The sequence below is a fragment of the Scyliorhinus torazame genome, chromosome 5, assembly GCF_047496885.1.
Source record: "Scyliorhinus torazame isolate Kashiwa2021f chromosome 5, sScyTor2.1, whole genome shotgun sequence".
In the NCBI taxonomy this organism is placed as follows: Eukaryota; Metazoa; Chordata; class Chondrichthyes; order Carcharhiniformes; family Scyliorhinidae; genus Scyliorhinus; species Scyliorhinus torazame.
Genome location: NC_092711.1, coordinates 215,667,832 through 215,686,140, shown reverse-complemented (window position 1 = coordinate 215,686,140; position 18,309 = coordinate 215,667,832). Strand labels below are relative to the sequence as shown.

General features: G+C 46.8%; 1 protein-coding gene across 3 annotated transcripts in view; it reads right to left on the bottom strand.

The window, feature by feature from the left end:
• The window catches only part of LOC140420940 (ribosomal protein S6 kinase alpha-6), a 126,337-nt gene that overhangs the window by 11,336 nt on the left and 96,692 nt on the right, over positions 1–18,309 (bottom strand). For all 3 annotated transcript variants that reach the window (XM_072505125.1, XM_072505126.1, XM_072505127.1), the window contains 2 exons: positions 2,544–2,633; positions 610–768 (listed from right to left, as the gene is read on the bottom strand). In XM_072505125.1, the coding sequence (XP_072361226.1) occupies positions 610–768; positions 2,544–2,633 (249 nt within the window). The remainder of the gene's footprint in view (positions 1–609; positions 769–2,543; positions 2,634–18,309) is intronic.

The following is an 18,309-nucleotide window of genomic DNA, read 5'->3' as shown; positions in this document are numbered from 1 at the left end:
TCACAAATGACTAAATATGAATTTTAGAACAAATTAAATAAAGTGCACATTTTTGAAATGTTCCAACTTGAAATGAATAAATATGCACAAAAACGTGCACACTCCTCAAAACACAGTAGTAAACACAAGGTCCAAATTCAGCTTACTTAATATGAAATAGATAAATATGCTTTTGCTTTTGATTGTTGAGCAATAAGGGAATCAAAGAGTATAGGGATAGGGCACAAAAGTGGAGTTGAATCAGAAGTTCAGCCACTGAGTGATAGAGCAGGCTCAAGAGTTTGCAGACCTCATCTCCCCTCCTAGCTGTTCCACTTTCTTTCTAAAAGTCAGTTGTGCAATATGAAAAGAATTTCAGCGAGGTTCCTTTATAGGTTTCACCACTACCTTCTCAGGATGAGCAACAAATGCTGGCCTTGCATTTAAAGAATTAAAGAAAAAACATGGGGCCGGATTCAAGTTGTTCAAGACAAAGAATCAGAAGATGTGTTATCTTCATCTGTAGATGTTCATTTTTAATAATGAAACTAAAACTTAAAACAGAATTATGCCACACATGTAGGCCGAGGCTCAGAAGAATTATGATCTGCGGCAAGCTTAACAACTTACCCCTTGGCAGTGAAGATATTCTACTGTTTTTGTTATTGTGAACAGCACAGCACTGGCTTCCCGTTCAGAGAAGTACTTCTGCCGAAGAAGCCTATCGAGCAGCTCACCCCCTTTCAATAGCTCGGTGACAAGGTACACACATCGGCCATCATCATAAACCTGTGCATGCAAAACAGCCAACAACGAACTTAACTTCTTTGCAACAAGGTCACAACAAGGTCCTTCCCAAATAAACTTTAAAATTTCAGGAATATATGTACAACATTTTTGGACACAAAATATCATTCAATCCCATTGTAGTTAAACAGAGTTGATGCCATTTTGGGGGGAAAAGCTAGGTGTGCATTTTTAAAAATAATTTAAAACAATCAAAATTAATTTATAATCAAATATTTATGCAGTTGCATATGCAGAGAAACAATTCATTTGCTCACACAATCATAAGTACAGGTTTATCCAGTCACAAACATTCGGAGTCCAGCAGTGCCCTACCCCTTCCCAGAGTCCAGCAGCTTATTACCCACCACCCACATTCTTGCAGCCTGTTTTCCATACCCAACAGAGTCTAGCGGACATCTCCACCCTGCCATGGCAGCCATTTCAAAGCCCAAATTTCACTGCTTTTGAAGAATATTTCTCTTCACATTTTGGTCAACATTTGGACAGATACAACTCAAAAGTTGCTTTAGGGCTAACATCGTTCTTTGTAGTACACCTTAAATGGCAATGCCCAAGTGTGGGAAAGAGACGGCAGTGGGAGTCACGTATTTCAAGAACTACCAAAATCAAACAATGTCACACTAACGGTTATAACTGGACTCATTCTGCAAGGACATGGGTTGGATTCTACTCCAAATACAAGGGCATAGGAAAATGAATCCCAAATTTTACTAGCTACAATTTAACAGGAATTTCCTTTATCGACCACACAGGCTTGTGAAGGAAGAGTTATATTGCTACTATTAAACGTAATCCAAAAGTAACAAGAGAACTCCAGTTTGGGGCTGTGGTCAAAATGTTGAGTGAAACAGTAACTTGGGGGTGGAGTAACAGAGCATTGATACTACCTTGTTTATGGCTCCAATACAGGGCACAAAGTGTTAATCAAACAAGTTTAAGGGCAGTATGAGTTGGTGCAGAGATTAAACCTTTCGAGAATGATAATGCTCCCACCTGCAGTCACTACATTCACAACATTCAGGACAGGACCTCCGAAAACAGACACAAGATGTGGATTTGCATTGGATCAACATAAACGAAACACTGCAGCTATTATAGATTTGTATCAATGTTTATTCTGGCTATTTGAGTCACTTTGGTGTTAACTACAAACACTCTGTTATTATCTTAACTCCGGTATGTATTGCCCATGCCTATTTGCCCTGACTGGGTGGAGGGTCTGCTCACTGAGCCACTATGGTCCTTGAAGTGAAGTTGCCTCAACAATGGTGTTAAGTACATAGATAGGGAGTTCCAGGGTAGTTACCCAGCAACAATGATGGAACAGCAATACATATTCAAGTCAAGATGACGTGTGACTTGAAGGAGAACATGGAGAGGGCATGGTGGTAAAGATCCGTGCATCAGTGAAGATGTTTGATCATGAAGTGTCAAAGGTTTTCCAACTTTGCTATGACGAGCTCTCAGTAAATAATAACTTTGCCAGAATGCGCAATTCTAAAATACAACTTTAAAGGAATACATTTCACTACATTGCAGCAAACATATTTTATTGGTACACAACAAATAACAGACCAGTAAATCGACTGTTACCGTATAATTAAACAAACAGAAACCAGATTGCCTTGGATTCTTTGAGCCCTGTTAAGTAGATGAGGAATGTAAAAGAAACACCTGGAACAGGTGTTCTGCTGAATTAGCCTCGAAAAATATTGCAAATTATAAAAACAATTAGAATTAAAGAATGAGCTTACATCTTTCAAAGTAATGACGTTTGGATGCTGCCCATAGCGCATCAGTATCTCAATCTCCTCTGAAGGGTCTCGTTTGCTCTTATCAATTATCTGTAAATTTAAGATATTTTAATTATCAAAGACAGGCTGATGGATATTTCAGTTACCATAAAAGCAATCCCCAATAACTCAGAACAGTTTCTGTTCACTGACTTACATACTTTTGCATGTTTACTGCCCTCATGTGTTCATGCTGGATAAATGCAACAACACAAAGCCACAAAACTAACTTGTACATTTAGCATATTTTTTAAAAATCACAACAGTATATTGAGCTAAAGGAGAAGAAAATCTGAATAATGACCAGATGCCAACTCAAAGGTGATGGCACCGACATATGAAGAGTAGGCAAGAGGTTATGTTTGGAGACTAAAGAGCTAAACTAAAGATCAGGAACTGAATGATAATAAATCTCTTAATTGTTACCAAGTCGAAGATCACAAGAAACTGCAGACGTGGTGAACTCAGCCCAACGCATCACACAAACTTGCCACCCCCACATTGATTCTGTATATACCTCTCAGAATGCAGACAGCATTATCAGAGACCCCTCCCACCCAGGCATTGCCTTCTTCCAGACCCATCCATCAGGCAGAAGGTACAGAAGTCTGAAGACTCGCACATCCAGACATAGGAACAGTTTCTTCCCCGGAGCTACAAGACTCCTCAACGACTCCCCCTCGGACTGATCTGTTCCCTCTAAGAACACGATTCACGACGCCCTATACTACTCTTGCTCATGTATTGCTTTGTTTGGCCCCTTGTTCCACAGTGTAACCAATTACTGTTTTGTCAATGTACCATTTATCAATGTTCCCTGTTGATTATTTTTGTGTCTACTATATATGTACTGTGTACGTTCCTCGGCCGCAGAAAAATACTTTTCACTGTACTTCGGTACATGTGACAATAAATCAAATCAAATCAAATGAGCCACTTGCAAACTGGTGTAGGGATAGGCAGCTTAGTTTGGGGGGGGGGGGGGGGGGTAAAACAGGTTTAGGGAGGCTGACGTAGTATTGTGGGAAACAGAGGTTCCATTTCATGAGACACTGGCACCAGCACAAGGACAGGAAGAAACCGTATCATTGAGTCGGGCTCCACCTGGACCAGGTTTGGACTGGGTCCAACAAAACAAATTAATTGGACTGACATAAGGACTTTAAACGAATGAGTGGGGAAGCAGGGAATAAATTCAAGATGGAAAAGGTAACAAAAACAGTTTGAAAACAATTAAAAGGAAAGCGAACAAAGTAGCAGTCAGAAATGGTTCACTCGGCATCACAGGTCAACATGGGTGAGAGTAATTAAACCAGGAGAGAATTAGGAAACATGAGTAAAATAATAGAGCACAAGGACAAGTTAAGGAGTGTGGTCCGAATAAACGTTATTTTAAGGAACCACGTAGAAGTAGCCATTACTGCAATATTGCTGCAAGATAGTCAGGACTGAGACTTAAATATACCAGGTTATGAGAGCTATAGGAAAGATAGAGATTGAATGATAGAGTGGTGGGGCAGGGGGACCTTAGTGTTCAAAAGTTACACAAGCAGGTATCTGAAAGGTAGTGAATTGTGTGTGTGTGTTTAGGACATTTTCTTCAGCTAGATGTCCGAAGACCACCCACCAAGGGTGGGTGGGGGGGGATGCCATATCAGATTTAGTAATGAGCCAGATATGGTTAGCAGCCCTTTAGTTGCGTGAATGTTTATCTAGTAGCAACCATAATACAATCAAGTTCAGCATAATGTTTGAAAGGGAAACAGAGGATGTAGCTGGCACAAAATCTGTCACAGATGTACTGCTCAACATCCTTCAAAGATACGAAGGACTTCTGAAATCATATCTCACATAACTATATTAAATGAGCAGATAGTCAATTACGTAGCACAATTGAATTGAGTGGAATGGTCTGATTGCTTGATCTTTTTGACAAATACTTGAAATGGCTGCCCCAACTACAATTGGCAGACCTCAATAGTTTACTCAAGAGACACAATCCTTTCCATCCTGCCCGTCGATGAATACAGCTTTAATTTTACATTTGGAAGGGGCAGAAAGCCATCTAAATAAACATGAATTGCCCCAACCCCCCGGTTTGTATTTTAAGCACAGACTACAAGAGGTGACCATGATGCAAATCGCTCTATGTCTGCATTAGAGAGGAAAAATTAAGATTTGTAGCTGGATGCATCAAGGCATCGGAAAGTTATCACAGTAAGATGCAGACCAAGATTCCGAACTATAAGTTAGTGCCTTCTACATAAATTAACAGGCAGAAACATCTTCTACAAGGCAGAAACTGGACTAAAAGATTTTGATCAAACCATCAGCACAACGCATAATTTCCTTGCTTAAAAATATTTGCAGCTCAGGAACACTGCTGCAGACATCAGCTACCACATTCCAAAGTTTCCAAAGTGATTATTCCACATTATTCTAAAAGTGACTACTCTTGGTACTTCACTGGACGTAAAGCATTTTGGGATGGCCTGAGGTCATGAAATACATGATATGAATGTGAGTCTTCCTTCCTTCCTGATGCCAAGTGGCTGTAATTTACTTCAACAGGAAATCACAAGAGATCTACACTCAGGAAGCATGAGGAATGCAATGCATGGTCAACGAAAGATTGCAGTCCCATTTAAAATGGAGTTGTATTTTGCAGCAAAACATTTTTTTTTTTTTATAAACTGAATTGGGTACAATTTACATAAATTCTCATCTCGGAATTCATTACAATCTATAAATGTTTAGGGTGAAACGAAAATCACAAACATGTTAAGGCTAGAATGTCGATTTCAAATGCCATCTGTAAGGCTGCCTGCTGCAATACCGCTAGAGGAGAGCCCTTGAATGTGTTTGTTTGATGTCGAGCCCGAGATAGAAATATTCTACATCTTTCGGTAAAAGATTCAGGCCTTGCAGGTATTATGTGCAGTTATTACTTAGTTATTACTTTACAAACTCTGAATCTACAAAAGTAGCTATGTTTTACTTCCTCGCTCCAAAATCCCATGTCCCCAATTATTCGCATTCTGACACACGCTTATTTTGCATCAATTTCTACAATCCATTTTCTGAATACATGTACTCAATTTATTTTCTAATCTTCATCCACAAAATAATAGGCACGATTTAATAAAAAAGTTTCTAAGTGTGGTAGCGAGCGGGAACTGCTGCGAGCTCCCCGACAGTTGACCCGGCCTGGCCATCACCGGCATCAAACATTAATTGGCCCACTTAACGAGGCCCCACAGGACTTCCGGGTGCGGCGATGACCAGCTGAGTCGCACGTTTCGGCAGCTCCCTGTGAAACGGACTTTTGGGCTCTTGATAGGAGCCCCAACGGCAATTTTAACGGCTGAAAACACCGTGTGGTAAACCAGAAGGGTGTTCCCCCTGGACACGGATGGAAAAAGGAGAGGAAAGTGGCCGGATTGCAGCGGATCCTTTGGAACAACGGCAAGGAAGGCAAGCAGAAACCAAGATGGCGTCGGAAGGTGGCAGTTTCATATGGGGCCCTGAACAACAAGAGTTTTTGAAACGCTGCGTGGAGGAGATAAAAAAGGAAATGAAGAAAGAGTTGTTGGCCCCGATATTACAGGCGATTGAAGGGCTGAAAGAGGAACAAAAGACCCAGGAGCAGGAGCTTCGGGTCGTGAAGGCGAAAGCAGCAGAAAATGAAAACGACATACAGGGCCTGGTGGTGAAGTCGGAGATACAGGAGGCACACCAGAAACGATCTGTGGAGAGGTTGGAGGCACTGGAAAATAACGCAAGGAGGAACAACTTGAGGAACTTCCTGAAGGTGTGGAGGGGGCGGACGTCGGGGCATATGTGAGCACGATGCTGCACTCGTTAATGGGAGTGGATGCCCCGACGGGTCCGTTGGAGGTGGAGGGAGCATACCGAGTTATGGTGCGAGGATCGAGAGCAGGAGAAGCTCCCAGAGCCATAGTGGTGAGATTTCTCCGTTTTAAGGATAGAGAAATGGTCCTTAGATGGGCGAAGAAAACTCGGTGTAGTAAATGGGAGAACGCGGTGATCCGCGTCTATCAAGATTGGAGTGCGGAGGTGGCGAGAAGGAGGGCGAGCTTTAATCGGGCCAAAGCGGTACTTCACAAAAAAAAGATAAAGTTTGGAATGCTGCAACCGGCAAGACTGTGGGTCACATATCAAGGGAGGCACCACTACTTTGAGACGGCGGATGAAGCGTGGACTTTTATTGTAGAAGAAAAATTGGAATGATTGGACTACGAAAATGAACGTTTGGACAAAGTGGCGGGACGAGTGGGGGGGGGGGGTGAAGAGGGATTGTATGATTAATCCTGCGGTATGGTAACTTTTCTTTCTCCCACAGGTGGTGATGGGGGGAGGTGGGGAGGGAGAGGAGATGGGGCGTTGGCCATGGGAGGCGGGGCCGAGGGAGAGGCGCGGGCTTGGTTCCCACGCTATGATAATTATGGCGGGAATAGAGAAGCAGGAAGGAGGGGGCGCCGCACGGGGCGAGCTGTGATCACGGGGGGAAGCCGAGGTCAGCCAGAGTTTGCTGACTTCTGGGAGCAACATGGGGGGAGTAATTACGCTAGCGGGGGGGGGGGGGGGAGAATTACTGGGTTGCTGCTGCTGGGGAAAGGGGGGAGTGGGTACGGGAAAGGATGGGCGGGGGGGGCACCGTCTGGGAGAAATACAGCCGCTTGGGAACTGGGCGAGAAGCTGGAAAAAGATGATGGCTAACCGGCAAGGGGGGGGGTGGGAAGCCCCCCAACTCGGCTGATCACGTGGAACGTGAGGGGGCTTAACGGGCCGATAAAGAGGGCACGAGTACTCGCACACCTTAAGAAACTTAAAGCAGATGTGGTCATGTTACAGGAAACGCACCTGAACCTGATAGATCAGGTTAGGTTGCGCAAAGGATGGGTAGGGCAGGTGTTCCATTCGGGGCTGGATGCGAAAAACAGGGGGGTGGCTATATTAGTGGGGAAGCGGGTAATGTTCGAGGCAAAGACTATAGTGGCGGATAACGGGGGCAGATACGTGATGGTGAGTGGCAAATTACAGGGAGAGATGGTGGTGTTGGTAAACGTGTATGCCCCGAATTGGGACGACGCCAATTTTATGAGGCGAATGCTTGGACGCATCCCAGACCTAGAGACCGGAAAGCTGATAATGGGGGGAGACTTTAACACGGTGTTGGAACCAAGGCTGGATAGGTCGAAGTCCAGGACTGGTAGGAGGCCGGCAGCAGCCAAGGTGCTTAAGGATTTTATGGAGCAGATGGGAGGGGTGGACCCGTGGAGATTCAGTAGACCTAGGAGTAAGGAGTTCTCGTTTTTCTCCTATGTCCATAAAGTCTATTCACGCATAGACTTTTTTGTGTTGGGTAGGGCATTGATCCCGAGGGTGAGGGGAACGGAATATACGGCTATAGCCATTTCGGATCATGCCCCACACTGGGTAGACTTGGAGATAGGGGAGGAAACAAGAGGGCGTCCACCCTGGAGAATGGACATGGGACTAATGGCGGATGAGGGGGTGTGCTTAAGGGTGAGTGGATGCATTGAAAAGTACTTGGAACTCAATGACAATGGGGAGGTTCAGGTGGGAGTGGTCTGGGAGGCGTTGAAGGCGGTGGTTAGGGGGGAGCTGATATCAATAAGGACACATAAAGGGAAGCAGGAGAGTAAGGAACGGGAGCGGTTGTTGCAAGAACTTTTGAGGGTGGACAGACAGTATGCGGAAGCACCGGAGGAGGGACTGTATAGGGAAAGGCAAAGGCTGCATGTGGAATTTGACTTGCTGACCACAGGCACTGCAGAGGCACAATGGAGGAAGGCGCAGGGTGTACAGTATGAATATGGAGAGAAGGCGAGCAGATTGCTGGCACACCAATTGAGGAAAAGGGGAGCAGCGAGGGAAATAGGGGGGGTGAGAGACGAAGATGGAGAGACGGAGCGGGGAGCGGAGAGAGTGAATGAAGTGTTTAAGACATTTTATAAAAAATTGTATGAAGCTCAACCCCCGGATGGGAGGGAGAGAATGATGGAGTTTTTGGATCGGCTGGAAATTCCCAAGGTGGAAGAGCAGGAAAGGATGGGATTGGGAGCACAGATCACGGTAGAAGAAGTGGTGAAAGGAATTAGGAACATGCAGACGGGAAAGGCCCCGGGACCGGACGGATTCCCAGTTGAATTTTACAGAAAATATTTGGACTTGCTCGCCCCGCTACTGACGAGGACCTTCAACGAGGCAAAGGAAAGGGGACAACTGCCCCCGACTATGTCAGAAGCAACGATATCGCTTCTTTTAAAGAAGGAAAAGGATCCGCTACAATGCGGGTCCTACAGACCAATCTCCCTCCTCAATGTAGATGCCAAGGTCTTGGCCAAGGTAATGGCAATGAGAATAGAGGAATGTGTCCCGGGGGTGGTTCATGAGGACCAAACTGGGTTTGTGAAGGGGAGACAGCTGAACACGAACATACGGAGGTTGTTAGGGGTAATGATGATGGCCCCACCAGAGGGTGAAACGGAGATAGTAGTGGCGATGGATGCCGAGAAAGCATTTGATAGAGTGGAGTGGGATTATCTGTGGGAGGTGTTGAGGAGATTTGGGTTCGGAGAGGGGTATGTTAGATGGGTGCAGCTGTTGTATAGGGCCCCAGTGGCGAGTGTGGTCACGAATGGACGGGGATCGGCATATTTTCGGCTCCATAGAGGGACAAGGCAGGGATGTCCTCTGTCCCCATTACTGTTTGCACTGGCGATTGAGCCCCTGGCGATAGCGCTGAGAGGTTCCAAGGGATGGAGGGGAATACTTAGGGGAGGAGAAGAACACCGGGTATCTTTATATGCGGATGATCTGCTACTATATGTGGCGGATCCAGCGGAGGGGATGCCAGAAATAATGCGGATACTTGGGGAGTTTGGGGATTTTTCAGGGTATAAATTGAACATGGGGAAGAGTGAGCTGTTTGTGGTGCATCCAGGGGAGCAGAGTAGAGAAATAGAAGACCTACCGTTGAGGAAGGTAACAAGAGACTTTCGTTACCTGGGGATCCAGATAGCTAAGAATTGGGGCACATTGCACAGGCTAAATTTGACGCGGTTGGTGGAACAGATGGAGGAAGATTTCAAGAGATGGGATATGGTAGCATTGTCAATGGCAGGGAGGGTGCAGGCGGTTAAGATGGTGGTCCTCCCGAGATTCCTTTTTGTGTTTCAGTGTCTCCCGGTGGTGATCACGAAGGCTTTTTTCAAAAGGATAGAAAAGAGTATCATGGGTTTTGTTTGGGCCGGGAAGACTCCGAGAGTGAGGAAGGGATTCTTACAGCGTAGTAGGGATAGGGGGGGGGGGCTGGCGCTACCGAGCCTAAGTGAGTATTATTGGGCCGCTAATATTTCAATGGTGAGTAAGTGGATGGGAGAGGAGGAAGGAGCGGCGTGGAAGAGATTAGAGAGGGCGTCCTGTAGGGGGACCAGCCTGCAGGCTATGGTGACAGCCCCATTGCCGTTCTCACCAAGGAACTATACCACGAGTCCGGTGGTGGTAGCTACACTGAAGATTTGGGGACAGTGGAGACGACATAGGGGAAAGACCGGAGCACTGGGGGGGTCCCCGATAAGAAACAACCATAGGTTTGCCCCGGGGGGAATGGATGGGGGATATGGAATGTGGCAAAGAGCAGGTATAACGCAATTGAAAGATCTATTTGTGGATGGGAAGTTTGCGAGTCTGGGAGCGCTGACCGAGAAATATGGGTTGCCCCAAGGGAATGCATTCAGGTACATGCAATTGAGGGCTTTTGCGAGGCAACAGGTGAGGGAATTCCCGCAGCTCCCGACACAAGAGGTGCAGGACAGAGTCATCTCAAAGAAATGGGTGGGGGACGGTAAGGTGTCGGATATATATAGGGAAATGAGAGACGAAGGGGAGACTATGATGGACGAACTAAAAGGGAAATGGGAAGAAGAGCTAGGGGAGGAGATTGAGGAGGGGATGTGGGCAGATGCCCTAAACAGGGTAAACTCGTCGTCCTCGTGCGCCAGGCTAAGCCTGATTCAGTTTAAGGTATTACACAGGGCACATATGACTGGAACACGGCTCAGTAAATTTTTTGGGGTGGAGGATAGGTGTGCGAGGTGCTCGAGAAGCCCAGCGAATCATACGCATATGTTTTGGTCATGCCCGGCACTACAGGGGTTTTGGATGGGGGTGACAAAGGTGCTTTCAAAAGTAGTAGGAGTCCGGGTCGAACCAAGCTGGGGGTTGGCTATATTTGGGGTTGCACAAGAGCCGGGAGTGCAGGAGGCGAAAGAGGCCTATGTTTTGGCCTTTGCGTCCCTAGTAGCCCGGCGCAGAATATTGCTAATGTGGAAAGAAGCCAAGCCCCCGGGGGTGGAGACCTGGATAAATGATATGGCGGGGTTCATAAAGTTAGAGCGGATTAAGTTCGTCCTAAGGGGGTCGGCTCAAGGGTCTACTAGGCGGTGGCAACCGTTCGTCGAATATCTTGCGGAAAGATAGATAGGGGAGAACAAAGAAGGCAGCAGCAGCGGCCCAGGGCTTGGGGGGGGGGGGGATGGGGGGGGGGGGGGGGGGGATGGGGGGGGGGGGGGGGGGATGGGGGGGGGGGGTGTGGCCTGAGACAAGGCAGTTGCCAATTAGGGCTAGTTTTTATTTTTTGTTATTTAATATTTATTTATTTGTTGTTGTTTTTGTTTAAATTTAAAAAGGTCATTATTATCTGTATTGTTACAATGTTGTGTAAAGGATGCACAATGTACTGTGTTGGTTGACCAAAAATTTTCAATAAAATACTATTTAAAAAAAAAAAAAACGAGGCTCCACAGGCTTCACGCCGTGAATGACTGGCCCGCCGGGAGCATGGTCGCCAGTCCCCTGCATGCAGTCCTGCCACCAAGAAGACTGGCTCCAAGATTCGGGGATGCCGACCTGGACACAATGGAGGAAGTGACAGCAGGATACCCTGCTCCCCAAGGGACTCAGCGGGTCACTTAATGCCACCTGGGAGTATGTGGTAGCGGCCGTCAGCGCAGGAGTAATGACCCAGAGGACCACCACACTGTCACAAAGCTAAATGACCTCCAGCGGGCCGCATGGGCGACTTGGCACTGCCTTCCCCGGACAACCACAACCATGCATCTGACACCGCCCCGCCCAGCACCATACCACGTCCCACTCCGCGCCTGCCAGCAGCGGTCCTCACCCATGCACCCCCACACCCTCTCCTCTCATTGTATGATGCATGAGCTCACTATGCCCTGTGTCCCTGCAGTAGAAGCTGGCCCATAACAGACGAGAGAGGGCCCAGATGGGTGGCGAGGTGCTGGACATCAGAGTCCTTACCCACCGACAAGGAACAGGCCCTAGAGGTTGCGGGGGTGGCCGGGGACAGATCGCTCACGAACGTCGAGATCAGCCTGTGCCAGAGAGGTGAATAACCACCAGTCCCCACCCAGAGGACCGGTCACGTGAGTTGTACATGCCATGATTTTGATCCTGTCCCCCACAGACCACATGTCATTCTCCCTCAGGACCTCCATCCGATGGCGCCAGCCGACCAGGCATGGTCCTCCATCCCCTCCATGCCTCCCAAGAGAACACCACGAAGGACAGCTCAGAGGATGCCACCAAAATAGTCCCGGCACAGCCATCATCCCCACCCTCCTCCAGTGCAGAAACATACCTTGGTGGGCAAAAGTAGTGAACAGCTTCTGGGTCACATTCTGGTGAGCACCACACAATGCACGTCAGGTGGAGGCAGGAACATCTAGGCGAGATAGCAGTCAGAGATCAGCTGAACCCCAGGACACAGCTGGGTCCCAGTCAGAGGCTGAGCATTTGGATCAGGTTTATCTGGAGCTGATGCAGTCAATAGGGAGTGGCCAAGAGATTCAGAGGGGGAATGTTAGCGACAGTCCAGCAGGTCCACAGCCGATTGGAGGAGTTCCAAAGGTTGAGGGCGCAGGAGATAGCACCGGCAATGCATGGCACTAAGACCAACATTGCTAGGGTGACAAACTGATTGGAGAGCCTGGAGCACCATGAATGGTGGTGTCCAAAGCATTGCCCAGTCAGTGACGGTAATGGCTGAGTGCCTCAAATGCATGTCCCAGTCACTGGGGAACACGTCTCTGACACAGGTAGACACTGACGAGGCACTGAAGACCTGGTCACAGAAGGGCATCAACACCATTGGTGAGCCATCAGGGCTGGCAGAGCCAGATGACACAGCGACATCCGGAACTCAGTCCAGCTGCCCCTCCATCCCGAGGGGATCCCCAGGGCCCTATCAACACCAACCGAGAAGGGGAGGGGGAGAGAAGAGATCTGGGGTCTGGCTTGCAGCCTCCCTATGGGATGGGGATGGCATCCACCAGGCCCCACACCCCATCCCGACAACCGCACGTCTTGGAATCAATATCCAAAACAAGGTGGCGAGTGGGCAGGGCCCTATGCGCCAGGCACCCTAGAGGACGCTTGCCAGGGGCATCAACAGCCACGGGGCACAGTAAGCAGCTGGCTACCTCCATCGCTGATATTTATCCTGCAGAAACACTGAGACGTAGTGGCAGAACACCAAGGGCTAAGCAGATAGTGGATCACTGAGTGGGCACTATTATACAACAACTTTGCACCTGAAACATGTGGTTGGCTCTGCTGTCTCACAGTGCCAGGGACTCGGGTTCAATTCTGGCCTTGGGTGACTGTGTGGAGTTTGTACTCTCTCCCTGTGTCTGCAAGGTTTTCCACGGGGTGTTCCGGTTTCCTCCCACAACTCAAAGATGTGCAGGTTAGGAAGATTGGCCACGAGAATAAAAAAATGCCCCTTGCGTTAGGTGCGGTTATGGGGTTATGGTGGGGGAGTGGGCCTAGGAAGAGTGCTTTTTTCAAAAGGCTGGTGCAGACTTGATGGGTCAGATGGTCTCCTTCTACACCGTAGGGATTCCATTTTATGGTTCTACGTAAAGCCCCTGGCATGTTAATCCGCAATGTGGGCCGACCTCCAACTCTGTCCTTGTCCCTTTCCCTCCACCCCACCCCAGGCACAGTGGTCCTGGTTGTTCTCTCCTCACCCCCCCCCAATGCATACCACATGCAGGCGATGGGCACGAGACAGACTGAACATGGCATAGTGAGGAGCACCAATGCTCAGCTCACAGACAATCCAGGGGTGGCTTGGCAGGCCCGCGGGCACTGCCAACCCCGCCCCCCCCCCCCCCCCCCCCCTTCCAGGGCTCTCCCTCTCCTCTCTCAAGTGGGAAGGCTTTCTCCATTGCTGAGGCTCCAGTAACCACTGCCTGACCAGGTGCTTGCTTGTCACGATTTGGTCGATAGACTGAGGCCACATAACCTGGGCAGAGTCAAACATGCACCCCCCCACCCCACATAATTCAGTCGTCCCAATGACACAAATAACCTTTTAAGCTCTGATTTTGTATTTTACGGCACAGCAGAAACAATAGCTATTTGCGATATTGCTGCCTTCCCCCTCCTCCCAATCCACTCACCCCATTAGTTACACACCTCAGTAAGTTGTAAACTTTCTGCCTGCACATTGCAGTTCTCAATAAGCAGGCTGAAAGCTACAACTCCATGACGGTGACGCATTTCTTTCTCTCAGGCATAACTTATCCATGGCTGATGTAATTCTAAGCACTCAAGATCCAGTTTACATCCCCAACTGAAGCCCCATGCTCCAAACAGAAGCTCTATCCACTTCATCCTTCCACTTTCATTTCAGATTATTTAATTATCAAACCCATTCATCAACAATCAAGCTCATCGTAAAATTATGCTGTTATCTTATGGAGTATATGTATTTCGCTTCATATTCCAAGCCGAAACATTTTCGAATAGTAGCACACAGCTGTTTTTTGTAAAATTGTTATTAATTGGCTTACTACAGAACCGCAAGCAACTCAAAGGAAAGTGTTAAGTGACCTGGAAATAAAGACAAAAAGTGAATGTGGTATTCGTAATTCCCAGCGAGAAGTGCTTTTGTGCATAAATTATGATTAAACTGAGCTAGTCATAGTTCCTTATATAGAAAACATTAGAACGAGAGCTTTATAGAAAACTAGTGTAAACTCAAATTAACATCACTTGCAACATTATTACTGGATTGGGAAGGAATTTGATGTCAATAACTCAATGCACTGCATGCTGGGAGGGTAGGGTGTGGTTGAAGTGGATCATAAGTCTGAACAAAGACTGAAAGAACAATCAAAGTTTATCTGAAAATAACATGGTTGGGCATAACAAAGCAGCAAATGTCACAACAAGGTGGCATGGTGGTACAGTGGTTAGCACTGTTACCTCGTAGCTCCAGGGACCCGCCTCGAGTGGCTGCCTGTGTGGAGTTTGCATTCTCCCCGTGTCTACGTGGGTTTCCTCCGGGTGCTCCGGTTTCCTCCCACAGTCCAAAGATGTGCAGGTTAGGTGGATTGGCCATGCTAAATTGTCCCTCAGTGCCCAAAAGGTTAAGTGGGGTGACTGGGTTACGGGGATAGGTGGGGATTTGGACTTAAGTACGGTGCTCTTTCCAAGGGCTGGTGCAGATGCAATGGGCCAAATAGCCTTCTACTGCACTGTAGGGATTATTATGATTACTAACCAGAGGCAGCATAGAATGTGACAAGCTGGAGCAGGGTTCTTCAAACTCAGGGTCGTGACCCAGGAAGGGTGTCAGTTGTTTCAGTTTCCGATCGTGAGAAGAAGTCCCGAGCGACTGCGATCGGCTTTTAAGAATGCTGGCCACGGGCAGTACCCAATTGGTTGCGGCGCATGCTGGTCACCGTGCGTGCATGGGGCGGGTAGAGAACAGGAGCTGATAGGCTTCCATGCTAACGGCGGAACTCCACCCTGGTGCTCGTCCTCTGCGCACTGCTCGGCTCATCCCCGCCACCGATCGGCAGTATGCGACTTGCGGCTCTGTGGTGAAGCTGTTCCAACAGCCAGCACAACGTCCGTGAAGTACTGGTCGGGAAGTGGTCAGCAGTCTGTGACTGGGATGGATTCAGCTACTGGACAGTGAGAGGGAAGCCAGGCCAGGTTTGTCGGCGAGGAATACCAATCAAACGAGACCAGTCAATACGGCTGATACATGTCAACAGGAAGAAACCTACAGTCATCACTTTGTGTCGCCACTCTCTGGAGACCAGGAAGCAAGTGCTGTTGGCGAGAATGGAGAAGAAGATTACTTGGATGTTTGCAAAGTGCAATGCAGTGGAACCACTAAGAAATACTGTGACATTGTATGAGCTTCAGACAAGTTACTTCATCTCATCTAGTCATAGTTTGTAAAGTAGAAACAAGATTGTATATTTTACTATTCTTGTTTAACTTTCTGAAGAAATGGGAATATATTTAAAATAAAGTTTGTTTGTAAATGCAAGGTGGCGCATTTTCAACTGAATTAGTTCTAATTTTCAGTAGTAAAAAGGTCATGAATTTGGAAAAATCAGGTAGTGGACAAAGTTTCAAAGTAAAAAAAAAAAAAGAATACGACCAGTTAAACATCACATTCTTACATTTACACACAAACTTTATTTTAAATACATTCCCATTTCTTCAGAAATTGAATCAAGCATATAAAAAAGTACAATCTTGTTTTTACTTTACAAACGATGACTTTAGACGAGATGAATGATGGCGTCTCTCTGCCAGAGGCAGTGGCAGATAGAAGGTCACGCACCCAGCACATATATGGACGCCACGTGGCTTATACGTCCGTACTTTGGGCGCAAAATCATGGAGGAGATATTCCTCCATTTTGTAGCTGCCATCAAGCAAGCAACAGGACGGTATGAAGATGGATTATTTTGTAAAAAGGTAGAGAGGGCCAGAGACACAAACAGGCCAGGATCTCACAATTGAATCTGTTGCAGCGAGCTTCTCAGGAGAGTCTACGGCAGGACAAAGCAGTGCTCCAGGGCGTCTGGTGAACAAACAATTAAGAAATTGAAATTGGGAACAAAGCAGTATCAAGATGATTTCTTGAGATACGGCTTTAATTGTTCCAGTGAATGAATGAAAATCGCTTATTGTCACAAGTAGGCTTCAAATGAAGTTACTGTGAAAAGCCCCTAGTCGCCACATTCCGGCGCCTGTTCGGGGAGGCTGGTACAGGAATTGAACCGTGCTGCTGGCCTGCCTTGGTCTGCTTTAAAAGCCAGCGTTTAGCCCAGTGTGCTAAACCAGCCCCTGTAAACCAGCCAGTGCAAATCAGGATGTAAAGCCCATGTGTGTTATATGAAGGGAAGTACTGGCAAATTAAGGTTTAAAATCCTCAAACCTTCAAAGGCATTTGAAGGCTAAGCATGGTGAGTTTGAGGACAAAATTTCTTTCCAACGAAGCAGCGAGAACTTAAACCGTCAGCTGAAGTCCTTAGCAGAAAGGTAACATTGAATGACGAAGCAAATGAGATCCTGAAGACCAAACAGGCTCACCTATCACATTAAAGGTAAGCAATAATGGTGCGTCATTGAGGTCAGCCGGCATGGTTCATGAATGTCACCCAGCGTGGGTCCCAAAGGTCCATCGAGTGGTAAAAGTGAGTCCCGGGAAAAGAAGTTTGAAAAACACTGAGCTTAGGGAATAACAAAGCTAAAAAGGAAAGCCGAGGGTGACCAAGGGAGAACATGACCGTGAGGAAGCTGGTTGAACCATCTGAGGCATGTAAATACAAATTCAATTTTAAATCCAAGAGTGGATGTAGAAAAAAAATGTTTTCTTTTTAACATAACCAAAGTGAAAATAAAATAAATGTACATTAACCTGCCAGCATATCAATAAAATTGATTTGGCCACTTTTCCAGGGTAAACCTGCCAGAACATTGATAAGTAAATGGCAGAATTTTCCAGCACAGGTTGCGATGTAACTTTGAATATGTTTCCAGTACAAGAAAATGTGACATGAATTCCATGTGCTTCTGGAACACATTAAAAGATGTTACAGACAGGAGGGGGATGAATCTAATCCGCTCTGATTTCTCCTCTCACTACCTGTCCTGAAATAGAAATTTTCTAAGTGTTGGCGTATTTGCCCCAACCCTTAAAATTGGATTGTTCTAATTCCCTATGAATAACTTGCACAACAAACACAATACAAGATGAAATAAAAGTATTTGGTTTATTTCAGATTTCACACAAAACGTGGAAATGGGGTTTTGCAATATCAGCCCCTTTTTGCACAATATAAGAGGATAAGGCAAAATAAGGGGTACAGGCTGGACCAGAATCCAAAATAAACGTTTTGAGTGTTTCATCCGAGGGTAGGTTGGTTGGCTGTCACAGAGTAATCCCTCTTTCCAGAAGTGAGACTTCTAGAAGGGGAGAAGGCACACAGAGTGGAACTAATCTTGAAGGCATCAGCTCCAATGTCCCAGTAGTTCACAGTGTAAATGAGGACCATGCTGTATATTGTTTTCTTATAGGATTGAGGTTAGGAGGCCACAGAGGCTCAACAAACTGAGTTTTTTTAAGATGTGTTCAGTGTAGGCTGAAGACCGGTCAATGACGTCCACTCCGATGACATGTATAAATACATAACAGGCCAGTTGATCGTCCCCAGTCAGAAATCCTTCTGCTGCTACCTGTTCAATGGCAAGATGGTAGACAGCGACAGGCTGATTGCTCGGAATTACTATTCTCTTCAGGGGACAAACAGAAACAGACCATAAGATCTAATAGCTTATT